This window comes from Echinococcus granulosus (genome assembly GCF_000524195.1).
Source record: "Echinococcus granulosus chromosome Unknown EG_S00043, whole genome shotgun sequence".
Lineage (NCBI taxonomy): Eukaryota > Metazoa > Platyhelminthes > Cestoda > Cyclophyllidea > Taeniidae > Echinococcus > Echinococcus granulosus.
The window spans coordinates 496,938-511,667 of NW_020170423.1; the positions used below are offsets into that span (position 1 = coordinate 496,938).

The 14,730-nt window shown below is 43.1% G+C and overlaps 1 protein-coding gene across 1 annotated transcript; it reads right to left on the reverse strand. All coding sequences in view use genetic code 11, as the record gives it.

The window, feature by feature from the left end:
• Positions 1–446: 446 nt before the first annotated feature.
• EGR_05667 (TWiK family of potassium channels protein) lies at positions 447–8,380 on the reverse strand (the record flags this gene model as incomplete). Its single annotated transcript, XM_024494916.1, has 5 exons — positions 447–860; positions 1,882–2,099; positions 2,520–2,742; positions 5,897–6,021; positions 8,368–8,380. The coding sequence occupies 5 exons, from the start codon at positions 8,378–8,380 to the stop codon at positions 447–449; spliced, it is 993 nt and encodes a 330-aa protein (XP_024350713.1).
• Between the last annotated feature and the right edge of the window lie 6,350 nt (positions 8,381–14,730).

Here is a 14,730-nt window from a genome sequence, read left to right on the forward strand (position 1 = left end):
GCCTCCCTAACCAGTTCGGACAGCCATGCTGAGGACGTCCCCTTTAAGCTTATCCCGTTTACTCGCGATGAGATTCGGTGCTCCCGATTGTCGTAACTAAGACAAATACGAACAAATCCCACCCGTTTTAAGTGTTTCAGACGTGTTAAAGACCTATAAGCAGTGATAATCACCGGCAGTAGTCATGCGGCTTCGACCCTCAACTACCCATCCCCCTCTGAAATGCTCGAATTCCTAGCTCATAACTTTTATTCCACAATGGAGAACTCCCTGTAGTCCATAAGTAGCATTGTATTTTCAAATCTCCGGTTCTTTATCCAAAGGGTCGCTCTCGAAAGGGGAGATTTGGAGGAGGTGGGGAGAAACAACATAGCTTCTATCTCATCTAGGTCGAAATAACAACTGGTCCTATTCAACGGTAGGGTAGGACGGTGATCTTTAATGTCCTAGTGATAGTTCGGCGTGGTGCTGTTGGCCAGTGCACTCGCAGCAAATCTGCCACTCGCTCCAAGAGCATACCGCGACTGCATTTGGTTGCCACTTCCAACCTGCGAGGCGCCAACGACATCGGTAGCACTGCCGCCAATGCGCTCTAGCTGTGCCTCGGTGAGCTGAATGAGGCGAGTGAAGAAGAGGTTCATGAGGGCAAGACCCACAAAGATGTAGGCCAGCGAAGCGAGGTTAAGGAAGACATCAGAGGAGGGCACAATATCTCCCAGTCCGATGGAGGTGATACTGATGAAGGCAAAGTAGACTGCGTCAAGAGGACTCCATGCTGAGGCGGTCTCACCGATCCCCCAACAGTAGACCACGCCGCTGAAGATTGCATATATCACGAGCAGTCCGAAACTTGTGATGAGCTGGAGGCAAGGGATTAAGTTCTAGTCAGGGGGCATCTCAAAACTCTTTCAAGCTAAGCGCCACTGTGACAACTTTTTAGCACTAGCCTTAATGCACGATACGGGTATAAAAAAGTAAATCGGTAGGAAATTGCCTTTTCGGGGACACAACTGCTGTGCGTTTCGTCTCAGGGTCTCGTTAGCTGTCTCCGCTGGACAATCGTGTCAGCTAGAAGAACTACGTCATCAACCTGGAAGCTATGCAACTCTGGTCCAGTTCAGGGAAATACTCTTTCAACCATCGTTACCTTACTTATCACGACCTAAAATAGGGTCGTAGGGATATCCCTCATTAGGAGCAGGTCATTCGGGGTCTTCTGATACTTTTATCAGTAGGGAGTGTTTCAAGGCGTGAGAGGAAAGTAAGATACGGCGGGCAGACCTGATTACGCGTTCTCACGCAGTCATTGGCTGGCGTGAAGATTCACTCTCATCCTCCGCTTCTAGGTAATGCTTTATTATCGCCCTAGCGCCTTGAATTTTGGCTCCACGGTCGGCATAAACGACTCCGGGGCATCCTCGTCTTGTGACGAGAACGCTGTTGTCAAAGAGTCAATATCTAGGGCATGGACTGCTTCCGAGTATACTGACCTCCGTCTCCCTGCTACGTCCAAGTAATCTACACGTGTAGCAGTCAACAGGGGATTCAAGTGTCTTTCCGGAAGTGGTGGTCCAATCTAACTCCTGGACTGGAAGTACGAACACCCGCAGTGAAGGCATTCATGGAGTAGGCTCTTTTAATTGTACAGCGACCACGAATAATCCAATACCCTTTTCTCAAAGATGCAAACATGTGGCGAGCTCCAGCGCACCCATTTGCCTTATGGGAACGTTTGACATGCAGACTTGTGCTTCTTTCATCTGCAAGGGCAGTCTAATTACATTCATTTTATCCCCTCTAAATTCACCGCGGCTGGAATGGGACCTCAAACTAACAACAGATGCAGCAGAATGATGCCTGATTGTGCTTTTTCCAACTTACTGAAAAGTCGAAATCCGTTCCTGCTCGGTGGTAGGCATCGCGTAGACCGATAGGAATGCCACTGGTGTCAAGGGTCATCAAATAGATGGCCTTGAGGAGGCGGGCTATTGCCTTGGATATTCGGTTGATCACCATGGAGCACAGAGGAATTGCAATCAGCCCATAGCATACGGTAACAATTCTCCCAGTGGTTGTGCTTGGAAACACGTTGCCATATCCTTGGAAAAGTAAACAAATCCAAAAGGAAATTCCTGATTTTCGTTTCTATAGCACAATGTTAGGTCGGAGCCAAAAAAAACGCAATTACCAATTTTAGGTTGAACCCATTTGCACATCTTTTTTTTTTCTAGGCTCCAAAGGTCTAACAGTTGCAAGATGTAGTGCAACTAGTTAAAATAAGCTAATAGGGACGCATGTCACATATTCGTGACGCCAAGGTCAGGCAGGCAAATCGAGACGTCGTATACAGGTGACACTGAGCAAATCACCCTTACTTTGGAAGTTAATTTGATTTGAATAGTTCTATTCATGCTGTCTTAAGAAAATCTTGTAAATCGGATGACTAATGCCTGAAAAGTACCTTCCCATGCTGGTAACCACCGCGGTTCGTACGGCAGCACTATACTACTTTTAAGCACCAGTAGTACCTATTGTAGTGAAGAGTGTAATGCAGTAGTAGAGGCTGCCCCAAAAACTCCACGACGGAGGCTTGATCTCGGCGCCCAACTCGTCGTTTCCGGCCTTCCAGGCCTGCAGTAGCTTATTGCGGTATTTGTCCACTTGAGCAACCAGCTTCGACCAATCGGCGTCATCGCCCTCGTCGGCGAGTTCTTGAGCCAAAACGAAGATCCTTTGACGGGCCTTGAAATACGAAGAAGAAGGAATGTACTTTAATGCAATTTAAACCTGAAAGTAGTTTTGAATACCGAACACTTAAACCGGCTGCTTGGGGGTGAGTTTGTTTAGATGATTCCAGTGCTTAGCAGGTCACACATTCATGATTTCTAACTGGTAGAAATAGGACTTAGATTTTTACAAAGCTTTCTTATTTGTTCTAGCGAACTTTCGGTAGGGATATTTTTGAACATCCTAAAATGTGTAGCCAACCACGCGATCTCCTTAAACCTTGGTATTTGTACCTCCTCGTATCGGCGTGGCAGCTTAGCTTTACTACAAATTTGGGCAAGACTCGGGAGGCTACAGCATGTTGCTGCGGTGAAAAAAGCCAATTAACCTCACTATTTTTGACCAAAAAGACGTTAGCGATATTTCCTTTACTTCCATCTTTATGATGGGATAATAAATTTGAGGCTGCAGACAGGCCAGCAAGTATCTAAGGTGTGGTAAACATAAAAGCGAATAAAACATGAATTGGAATAGAATTTCATTTATAAATGGGATGAAGTTTTCCGTGCAATTTGTGTGCACAATGTTTTCATAATTTAACTTTCCACTTAGTTCGCATACTCAATTTTTTACATTAGGCGTGAACAAAGATATAGGTAAGTGACGTTGTTTTGGGCTTTATAAATATTTTGGTTCACGTTTGATGGTAGCTGATGTAAATGGAATGTATGTAATATCTTCTAAACTGAATATGCAGCACCTATGTCATTATTGCTATGCGGCATGCAAACTCGTGACAGCAAAAGCTCTTCTTTAAATTGCTATAATAATTTACTCACTGCATATCTCAGCAAAAACCGGCTTGACCTCAGTTATTGTTTTGTACCTTCGAAGAGGTTATATAATGCAACCGAATAAGTTTGCGCCCTATTCAAGATTGGGTGGGGCATTAAAGTCTTATTTTGGCTTAGCTTGACCAAAACATCAAACCTATTCATCTCCGTTTCGACCTTGGGTTTATTTCCTAACCGTCTATTTCGTATCTCGTATAATTACTGTATACCCAGTAAAGGCGATGAAAATAACGAACAAATACCCCAGTCGGTATTACCACTCAAGCCTGCCTACCTACCTATCAGGCAAGTCCCCTTAAGGCAAGCTTATTCAAGAGAATTTGGTAGGGGATCTTGTGTTGTCTGGTATGAATACGAATGAGACCGTCTTTATGCTCACTAGTAGTACCACTTCAGAAGGAAAAGAAGGTCTTCCTCCATGCTCTCTGCAGTCCACTGCACACATACCCACGCACAAAGCATCTCAGGTCTCGAAGGCCTGGATTCCCGCGTACTTTAGAAGTGAAGAATAGACATGTTTCTTTCGCTTAACCTTGTAACGCGAAAGTCATTTCTCAGCAGTAGTCAACCAGTCTGTCACTAGGTCAGCCTTGAAGTCAATTATCATCTGCTAAATAATCCACGAGCATTTTCCGCTACTTCTCCTTCTCGACTGATTTAAGGGTAGATCAGTTGTTGCAGTGCCCGCGTCAAATGCAACTGAAAGTTGTTCTTCATGCAGCATTTTATTCACGAAAAGAGCTCTCTTAGAAAGTGATGAAAATAGTTTTGAGAGATATATCAATAACATTGAATTATTTAAAATACTTTATTCTAAACTGTGGATCATGCAATTGCATACTCCACTTTCGCCAAAGTCCATGCATATTTCACGAGTTAAGCTTGGTTCGTGAAGCAGACGAGTCATGAAAGTTTAAAAGAGGGGGCAAGCGGTAGCGGCACAGCAAAAAAGTGCTACGGCGGTGGACAGACGCTACGCCCGCAGTATTGCAAGTCTCCACCAGCTTATCTTGTTTATGGAATAAACACTAACTTTTGCTCCATTCTCTACAAAGTATTTTATAACCACAAGCCTAGCTGAAGCGATACTAACAAACCCTGATTATACTCCGTGCTTCCAATGGGATTACATTTGCAAAATTAATGGGTGAAAAGTAAGGAGTTCTTTCGCACTTAGGTTTTCTCTTATCTCTCAAAAGTTTTCATGTCTAGATTTTGGAGGATTCCGCAGAGAGATCTTTCGTGGTGGTGTAACCGATAAAGAAATCATGTTTAAAATCTGTTGCTCGTACCACTGGTGCAACGGTAATCTCTCACTAGCTTAAGTACATAATGAGGAAAGAACGTGGAACGAGGCAAATAAAGAAGCTGAATAGGGACTCTATTTATTCAACTCGTTGTTTGTTGTGGCTAATCAAACAGAGGGGGTGCAATACTGGCAAAGCGCTTACCCTTCGGTTAGGCTAAGCATGAGGAAGAGAGGCGACCATATGAGACCGTGGGTAACTCTCAGTAGAGAAACCGTCTGCTTGGGGTTTGCGTCTTCTGCGCGCTGTGGCGGATGACGATATAAGATACCGGATGCAGTAATCGGGGCTTGATACTCGTCGCTGATGGCTAATATGCAGGTGGGTAGCGTCTGGATCATCCTCGAGCCAGCCACACACTAGGGCGTTTTGATTGGCCTCAAGGTCTGAGGTGGACACGTCTTAGCCTCACGTGAGGCCATGTTATCCCATCCTCACAATCAATCAGTGTGCTTGCATTCCAAAAGTGGATTTGTTGGTAGGACGGGCATGACAAGAAACCAAGAAACCAATATTTTGGTGACACACGACTTAAGGCAGTTAACGTAACCGGATCAGACATGCATGTCACCTAGCTGTGACGATGGACTCGGATACGAAACCTGGGGTGTCGTACATGCGCGTACGGCTCCCCTCTAGATGTCGAAAATATATCAGCGCGACATTCTTTTGTTTTAGAACCGTGGCATTTCGTGGTCTCACACCCAACGAAACTCACATCAAGTCACCGAAATAGCTGTTAAACGAGGCATTTTATCAGTGAAATGGGTCAAATATAAAGCTTTTCATAAAAAGGACTGCTAGTCTTAAACATTTTTAAGCGGGAACATGCAGAAGCCTTCCTCATATGATCACTCGTAAAGAAGGATTTTTGATTTAATGCAGTTTTCATGTCTCCTAGGGGTTTAAAGAAGCTTACACGGTCATTTAGTCTCCGTAACATCATCGCTAAGTCGAAACAGTGACTTTTGCTTCGATAAGGAGATGGAGTGCTTAACTATAGAATACCTTGGCAGCTTGTATCCGAGTTCTAATTTCCGCGGCTCCTTCAACTTTGTTGAAAATGTAGGCACCAGCAAGAGTGAGAATGAGGAGGCAGATGCTCAAACCTGCTGTCGAATTTAGCAGTTGGCCTAAAACAGTGTGCAGCACAGGTAGGTTAGCATTAATAAAGCGGGGCGGGTAGAGAAAATACAATTATCATTCAATGAGAAGTAATTTCTGGCACTTCTCAAACACGGCCTCATATGACTTCCAGTTGTCGCGCCATTTTTAGTTAAACGCTGCTGCAGATATTAAATTTTAGCATTTTTACTGCCAAGTACACCACAGATTAAGCATCACCTCCCAAAACCTTTTGCACATGGAGAGGTGAGATTCTTTTGCTGTCGAATGACTGCCTGTGTAATAAAAACGAAAGATTTATCTGTCTCATTTTTCTTTTAGTGGGTGTCAGACCTCTTACTATGTAGGGTAGAAGGAATCTGATCCCTGTGGACACATGCAGTACGTAATCCGTTAAAATGTTAAATGTCAACTAGTTTATAGTCATGATCATAAAAAACTGACGTGTTTCCTTCTTCCAATCATCAAATTTATTGCCTTAAAGTATCAAATAGCTTCAAGGTAAGAGGCCCTCTTAGGTTTACAAAGTTACAACCACACATTTGTTGGGGTCTTCAAAAAAGCTTTTTAGGTTAATTCGTAGTAAAAGCCCTACAACTTTTAATAGAAGTCCTTAAAATTGGAAAACGCCATACAACGACACCATTTGCAGGGTAACTGCTTTAGTTTGTAAAAACGTGTTTTTAGGTATTTGCCATCTAAACTGATAGGATACTTCGCTTCTAGGAGTAATAAAAAACATGCCCTCAGTGTACTACTGATTCGGAATCTGCAAAAAAGACAATATGATTACTGATCTACCATAAAATTGGGCCTGCAACGTGTTGAATATTCTTTCCAAACCAAAAATCAACTGCATTTTAGTCCAGACCAAAGCTCTGTGAAGCCTGTCGAACCTGCTTTAGTAGTCATTGGCATCTATTTTGTAAATTAGAGGTTCATAATGTTTAACATAGAAAATAGTTTGCCCTGAAATATTTCCGTTGAAGCGAGCAGGATTGGCCCTCTAAAGCTTTTCCTATTTTATAAACTTAGCCGAAGCACTACCTAGTTGGTGCCGGGCTCACGAATAAATGAACGAATGCGCAAAATAGAGCTAAACGTTAATGAGGTAGAGGCGAAGGAATTTTGCCTGGCCAAACATGCCTTTCTGTAACTCCATGTAGTTATGCCTGCACATAGAAGCTATTTTTGCGTAATAACAAATGAGCGGGCGAACATGACGTGGGGCATCTCCTACTTCTGACTAGTCTCTAACAGATGAGTGGTTGCTTAATATTCAGCTGTCTAGAAGAAAAATGGTTGGACTCTCTAAAAACACTCATTTTCGCCCATTTCTTCAATCACACCGATTAGACCCTTCAGGAAGAACTAAGTTTATCCAGTTGTATCTTTATAAACAAGATCAGAAGGTCTTTGGAAGGTTTAAAATTTTAAGTAGTGGCACGACTCAGCTGTGACTGTTGAAAATGGTAGTACACACAAATTCTTACATCATTGTAAATCCGTTACAGCGCAGCATAACGCAAAGTAGATTTGCAAAACAAAGTTTTGGGTCATATTATCGTGGCATGAATAAAATGCCTCCTATTCAAACATCCCATATTTAAAATGATTTTTTTCCTGAAGTTTATAGGATTTAATTAATTTGTCCTGACATTATGGCCAATCGGGTGCGAAACATAAGAGTGGTATTGAGATTCAAGATACCATTCGAGAAAGAAAACCATATTATTATATAATGGAGAAGTAATCTAAAGAATCCAAGGCAAATCAAGTTAATGTTTTACTTATAAAAGTAGACCTAGGTAACAAATGAACAGGCTTATGCGATGCGATATCAAGCTTGTTACTTCAAAACTCTACCTGTACTTCTTTTAATTCGCTGTACAACAAAAAACAAAATAAATTATAGAGCATTAGTCAAGGAAAAGTATGATCTGTGCTCCTTGTAAATCTGAATAATTTGTTATTATATTTTGGAGCCATCGTTTCGTTTCATGAATGTTTTTACTCTGGTGAACTTTCGTGTTATGCGGTAGTAAATGCTTTATTTCACTTCCTTAAAGTATCACGTGCTATTTTTAAATATCATTAAATGAGAGATTTTTATTCTGTCTGCCACTATCTACAGTCAGGGGTGCTACAGGCCGCCACCTTTGTCGATTTTACCATCCTGGAAAAAAATGTTTTTTATTAGCATTATCTTAGCAGTCCAGATGCAATATTATGACGTCATTCACTAGCAAGGTGAAAACACGAGGACGGCTTCCATTTGTTAAATAATCTGTGACACAACCTCAGGAGCTATTGTGGGGCAAGAGAAGGGGGCTGGCTAAGAAGAGGCAACTTACCAAGACGGCCCATGTTCGAAAAGGTGTTTAATTAATCCCCCTGGTGGACCAGATGCGGCGGTTCATCTATCCCGCTGTGCACATACCCACACTTGGGGAGGGAGTGTCAGTCAAACCCCCCACCAACGCCGCGTGCACAGCATCCGATCAATAGGTATTCTCGCCCTCCTATTGGCTGACTTGCCTCGTTGTCATAACTACTGCTGGGCGTTTCATTTGAATCGAAGGTGTGAACGAACGTGTGGCTATTCCGCCGGTTTGGGGCAGCACAAAGCAGCTTATCAGTCTCTGACACTTAAATGGGACGTCAATCCGAAGCTACTTGGGACTCAACGAGTGGTGGAAATCTCCGGATCGGATATCTTAGAAGCTGATCGTAAAAATCCACTGAATTAGTGTAATTATAGCTCCCAGATTCTAGGCAAAAAATCGACCACTGCAGCCTCAGACCAAGAAGATTTTGCATTTATCCTATTGTTGTCCACTCAAGCAGTCTGCTTGCAGCGCGATTAATGCATCCAGTCATCATCAACCTGGTGAAGACCAAATGTGTGTGACACTGATGGCAGACGTACAGAATTCTAAGGTCTATGTATCAATGGGATAGGAGGAATTTATGCTTTAGTTTCTACAGCCAAATATTATTTTCGACCAAACAATCCCTTTTTTTAAGCTATAATTCTTTGTTTGTATGTTTAAAAGTCATAGGGCATCGCTGCGTTACGCTTTCAGCGTTTCTCCCCTACACCTCCGCATTCGTACCCTTTGAACGAGCAGATTAGTTAGATGAGGACAATTTTTATTGACTAGGAGTTGTAAAAGTGTACACGGAATCGTAGTTGCATGGGGTCAGGGGGCGTTTCCACCTGCAAGGGTCAAGGACCTCAGCTGAGTCACGAGGTTGGGGATTGCCAATATATTTAAACAAACGCGCATTTCCGCTGCTCTCAAACATGTAAGTCACTAATTTGGAAAAGACTAGACCGTCCCATCTTCAGTGTAATTATAAGTATCTTCGCCATTTTAAAAGCAACGCAGATGGTGTAAGCACTGTAGCTCGTTGAATGAGAAATGTGGCCAAATCTGCTGAGGAAGAGCCTCGTCTAGCTTGTTTTGAAGCACCATTTTGGCTGACTTTTATACAGAACAGCTTAATTTTTGACACTGGTACAAAAGACCATCTCTCGTGGATGCTTTTGATATTTATTCTTGTCTGGTACATAACCGACGGAAATGATCAAAGGCGTGGCATTTGCACTGTCTTTTTCAAATTTTATTTTATCTCCTAGTTTTATCCTTTTCGCAGCAAATTTTTTCACCCTATCTATCATTCCGGATGGGCAAAGGATGTAGCCCGTTTAGGATTCCCTGGAGTCGTAAGAAGGTACCGTAGTATAGCAGTAGGTATAATACTGAAGAATAGAAGAGGTGAGACTACCAGCATGACCTGGAGGCCATCCCACCAAGTGTAAGTACAGTCGCCCAAGACTTAAGTGTCCGCAAAACCAGAAGGAAGAGTTAAGCTAAAGCTTAAAGTAGTATGTGGCCCTCTCTCGCCTTTTGGTCATAGTCCCTGGCACTCCCCATGGTCTAGCTGTCGCGTCGGCCTTCACAACGTAGTCGGTGCTGTAAGGAGAAACACCCACCAAACAACAGCACCAGTAATCAAATATCTTTGCAACTGAGATGAGACTCAACCGCAAAGTCACTGAACCCTCTTGATAACTCTACTCCAAGTAGAGTTTCCATCCGTGTGGGAACCGCATTAAGAGGATGAGAGAATGGGCTGGCCATCTCCTACGTCCATCGCCAGGCAAAATAACACTGATCCAAACGCGGAGTCATTTAGTAAAGGACGAAGTTGAATACAGTCTTTTGGGGACGTGATTTCATGTCTACTCCTCCATGCTAATTTGTTATTACTTCAGTGTTGCCCATCCAGATTTAAGTGGATTCCATCCGGCTAGTAGGGAGGTGGAGGAGGGGGCATCGCATGTTTACCTATTTGATATCTTCACACAGGCACTGTAGAAAACTCCGAAAAAAACGTTTCCAGATGGTTCATGGCTACTGTCCCTAGCTACATTTGGTAATAGTTTTCCTGCAGAAAGGAGGATTGAAGTAAATCCCGAAAGTAGACGACATTTGCATCTCCACTGTTAGGAGTTGTCACAGATTCGCCCATTCCTAGCTCTTGCCCCTCCTCCATTACGTCATTCGGTAATAGAAGTAAGAGTGATTGTCTTTCAGGATCGGGTTTTCCTTTCACTGCCACCAATGCAGCTCCCTGAATCTTTTTTGAAGCCAAAAGAAGTCATAATACTAGGGCTGCATATGTATTGTCGATGTACAGAGCGACTGCCATGGCTCGGAGGCCACGACGCCCAGCGGAAATACAATTTGCCGAGACTTAAGTGCCCGCATAATCAAACGAAGGGTTAAACGAAATGCCGAAACATCACAAAAGATCCGAAGACTGAAGCTCCTCTGTCTTTATATTCCCTTTGCAGTTCCTTTGAGGTTACCGCAAGACCAATCTCAATGCAACTGGGGGGGGATGGAATGACCTGTATTATTTTAAGTTTTACCCACTCTTGAGGTCACTTACAACTACGAAGTATTAATTTTAGAGGTTCACATTTGTGTGGAACTACACCTGACCCGAATTAATTAAACTATCACATTGCAACCTGCTACTCGCATGTCTCGCAATTAACCCGATGTACCTGGCTGACCTTTGTATGTGAATCACCTCGTGATAAGAGGTTACTCTACTTACGCCTCATTTAATTAGGCCTCTTGTAAGAAATATGAACTTGTGTGGTTTAAGCTAAGAGGATTTCCAAGCCAATTTTTCAAGGGCAGAGGGTAACGGCCCGAGTCTTCGGCGGAGTAGTATAAGCCAAAGTAATTTGGAAAAACAAGCGCTTTAAGTGTGTAGATGGGCCAGGAGGCCACTAGCATGTCCTGAAGGCCAGGCTGGAGGTCCGAAACCAAATTTCTTCACGTGGTTAAATACAGAGCCAAAAAAATATCAAATCACTGCATAGTTGCCTTCCTCTTCTTTTGATCGACCTCAGGCTTCGGCCATCGCGACATGGTCGGTGCTATAACACCTACCAGTCATCGAATTTCCATGTAGCTGAGAAGGTATTTGACCCGAACGTAACTGTTCTCTCTTGTCAAAATCACCAGATCTGGGGTTCTCTCCTGTTTGGGAACTGTTCTGAGGGAAAGGGAAGCGTACTGAAACATTGGCCCCGACCCCGAGTTATTCCATAAGGGACTGAGTTTAAAATACTTTCCAAGGATCAGATCTTGCGTCTGTTCCTCCTTGCCACTTTGTTCCCACTTCCATGCTGCCTAGTTATATCTCTCTGGGGTCCATTCAGCCAGCGGAGCCGTGGAGGAGGTCTCGCGCGTTCACTTTATCCAAGTACTGCGGACAGTCCTGAAACGAACTTTTCCAGAAGGTTCAAGGAAGCTTGTGTCGACCCCTTTAGTTGTTAATACCATTCCGACAAAACGCTCGTCGGTGTGGAGAAACAGACAGTCCAGGAGGGCACTGGTATGTTGCAGAGAGGAAGCGCGACCCGCTGAAAGCCAATTGCTTGCGCAGTTAAGCACAAAAAACCTGGATTTCAGCCTTAGCATCCCAATATTCAATAAGCCGCTTACTTATTTGTTATAAGTAACAAAGTTATTCAAGTAAACAATCTTAAAGAATGCAAAAATCCAAACCACGAATTACAGCAGCACCTCGTGATACCAGTGACAGTAACCAAATAGGCGCATAATGGTAGGTTTCCAGCTTCCGTCCTAAAAGTACCCCACGTATGTAATTAATGGCTATTAAGACTTAAAAGTCCAGATTTTATCAAAGCTGTCTTCTTTTAATCAGCAAATATTTGCTATGGCCTCTGAAATTAATCAAATCCCCGAAATTGAAGAAGGGATGCCTAATTGAAGCGTCACAGAATAGGACGTGTCCTGTGGATGATATTACATGACTAGACTCAAAAAAGCGGGTTAAGGAGCCACACCCACTTGGGCTCATCGTCCCAATGCCCTGTAGCCAAGATCCGCTACGAGACTGGGTCTGCATCATTCAAAACTCCACCGCGGAGTCTACGAAATGTGTGGAAAGGCGTCAGAATCAAGTGGCAAAATAACCCTTCCCTCGCTTTTTTTTCTGTCCAAATAATTCCTGCCAGGCAACAATTACGTTCCCACAAAGTAGTATTAGGAAATGGATGCAGAGTAGTAGCTACAGGAGGCTTCCCCAACTTGTGTGCTCTGATTCGACTGCTCGGTTTTGAATGAATGATATACGCTTGCAGAATGCTTTTAGAACTCCTAGAGTATCACTGGCTTTGGAATCAAATGTCAATTAAATCCTGGAAATGCGCTTCTAATCATCCTCCCTGGTTCATGTGTGGTCGTTGAAGCAAAGGCCAAATTGTGACTGCAGAAGTGGAGGAGTGGTGTCTATGCAACAGAGTAGAATACCTAGACGGGCTCTTCATTCACCGTGATTTCGGTTTCTGCCTCTGGATGCATTGACAACCGAGTATACCAGTGGCCCTCTAGCCTTATGGACCCTAATAACGAAATCGTCCATCAGAAATGGAACTCACCTTAACCCCCGTATGGTCGCACTTTGGACTGAATTTTTTAGTATTCTCTGTACGTCTACTAAAATAAAAAAAAAACTCTACCCGGCGGACTCGTTAGCCGGTGAGCTGATGCAGAAAATGGCCTGTTGCTGCTGTATACAAATAGGTAGGTTTTACTGATGCACCAAGGGAGGTTGGATCCACCCTAAATGATCCCCTGAGGAATTTGTGACTAAAAAACTAGGGCAACAGAAGCACCAATGGTAGTCTTTTCACCGGAGGAAAGTTTTTTACTTCACCATCGACATCGCCAAAAGTACTTTACGGATCCCAACAAAACATCACTTTGAATGACCAATAGGCCTTGCCATTTAGCACAGGTTTAAGCAAATTTCGGAATTGTAGCAGTTCTGTATTACCCAACGTATCCATTTGTTTCCTTGAAGCGAAAGGGAGTAGGAGATTGGCTTGTATATTTTATGGCTAAGCAAGGGAAGGTCACTAAAGAACATCATTTGTCATTTCGTCCTTGGTGAGATGTCTACTTGTCAAGCAGTTTTATATTGTCAATCATTTTCCTGATACTGGTTCAAGCTTGTGTTTAAAGTTATATGAAGCTTAGTTTTTGCTTAACTCTTGGATTTGGTTTTGCGGGCACTCGAAGCGCCGTCTTTGTACCTCTGCAGGGGGAAATGGCCTCCGGCCCATGCCAGTGGCCTCTAACTCTTCTCTACGCCGGCAATGCATACTCTGTAATTTGGATTTTATTATTTAGAGAGTTGTTTAACATTTGTGGCATTCGTTTTCATTCATGGGAAGATTTCAGTAGTTAATTCAGTAGACAAACCATCACCTCTTTTTCCTGTCCATTCGTTTTATGTTCACTACAAGACCTTCCAGATCTTTGCAATTTCACAATCTAAAAAAACTTTGCATCTTTTTTGGATCGTACATTTCACTATCCTTCCAACTCCTTCAAGAAAAGATCTCTGGTAAAACGCCATTTGCCGTTTCACCTTTGGTTTGATATACCCTCGTTAAGTAGTTCCTTTTTTCCACTTTTTTCAAGATAACACTTTAATTTTGTATCTACAGGAATATGCCCTTTTGTCCTTCATATTCTGCAATTCTGAAAGTCGTTAAACAATTATAGTATTTGCCTTCACCCATGTACTGAATTCAGTAGTTATTTCAGTAGGCAAGTCGTTACCGCCTATTTATGTCCACGTGGATTCCCTTCACTTCGTGGCCCTCCAGACCCATGTAATTTCACAATCGGGGAATAAAACATTTCCAAATAATTCAGTTCATGTCACTATACGAATGTCCTTCTGTATAGTCAGATTGTTCAGTTTACCTGCACCACATGCATGGCTCTAGGGCTGATTTGACGAGACCGCCTTTCACGAGTTCTTCAATTCAAGGCAATGGAACAATAAGGAAAGCAGTAAAGACAGCACATTCAAAATGCGCTTCTGTAGATACATATTTTACCGACATCTTGAGCCAAGTTTTATGGCTTTCACCTCCTCAAACTAGGCTGGAGGACTTTTTAATGTCCGAGTAATCCTTATACCTGCCATACGGTGAGGCGTTAAATGCGTCTAAACAAAGCAATCTCGAAGGTTTACTCGCCATATTCTCACCACCACACATAAAAGAGAGGTGTTTTCACGAGGTCTTGAACGAAAGGTTGGGATGAGAGCGAAGGTGAGGTGCATAGTAGGAGAAGGAAGCAAGTTGACTC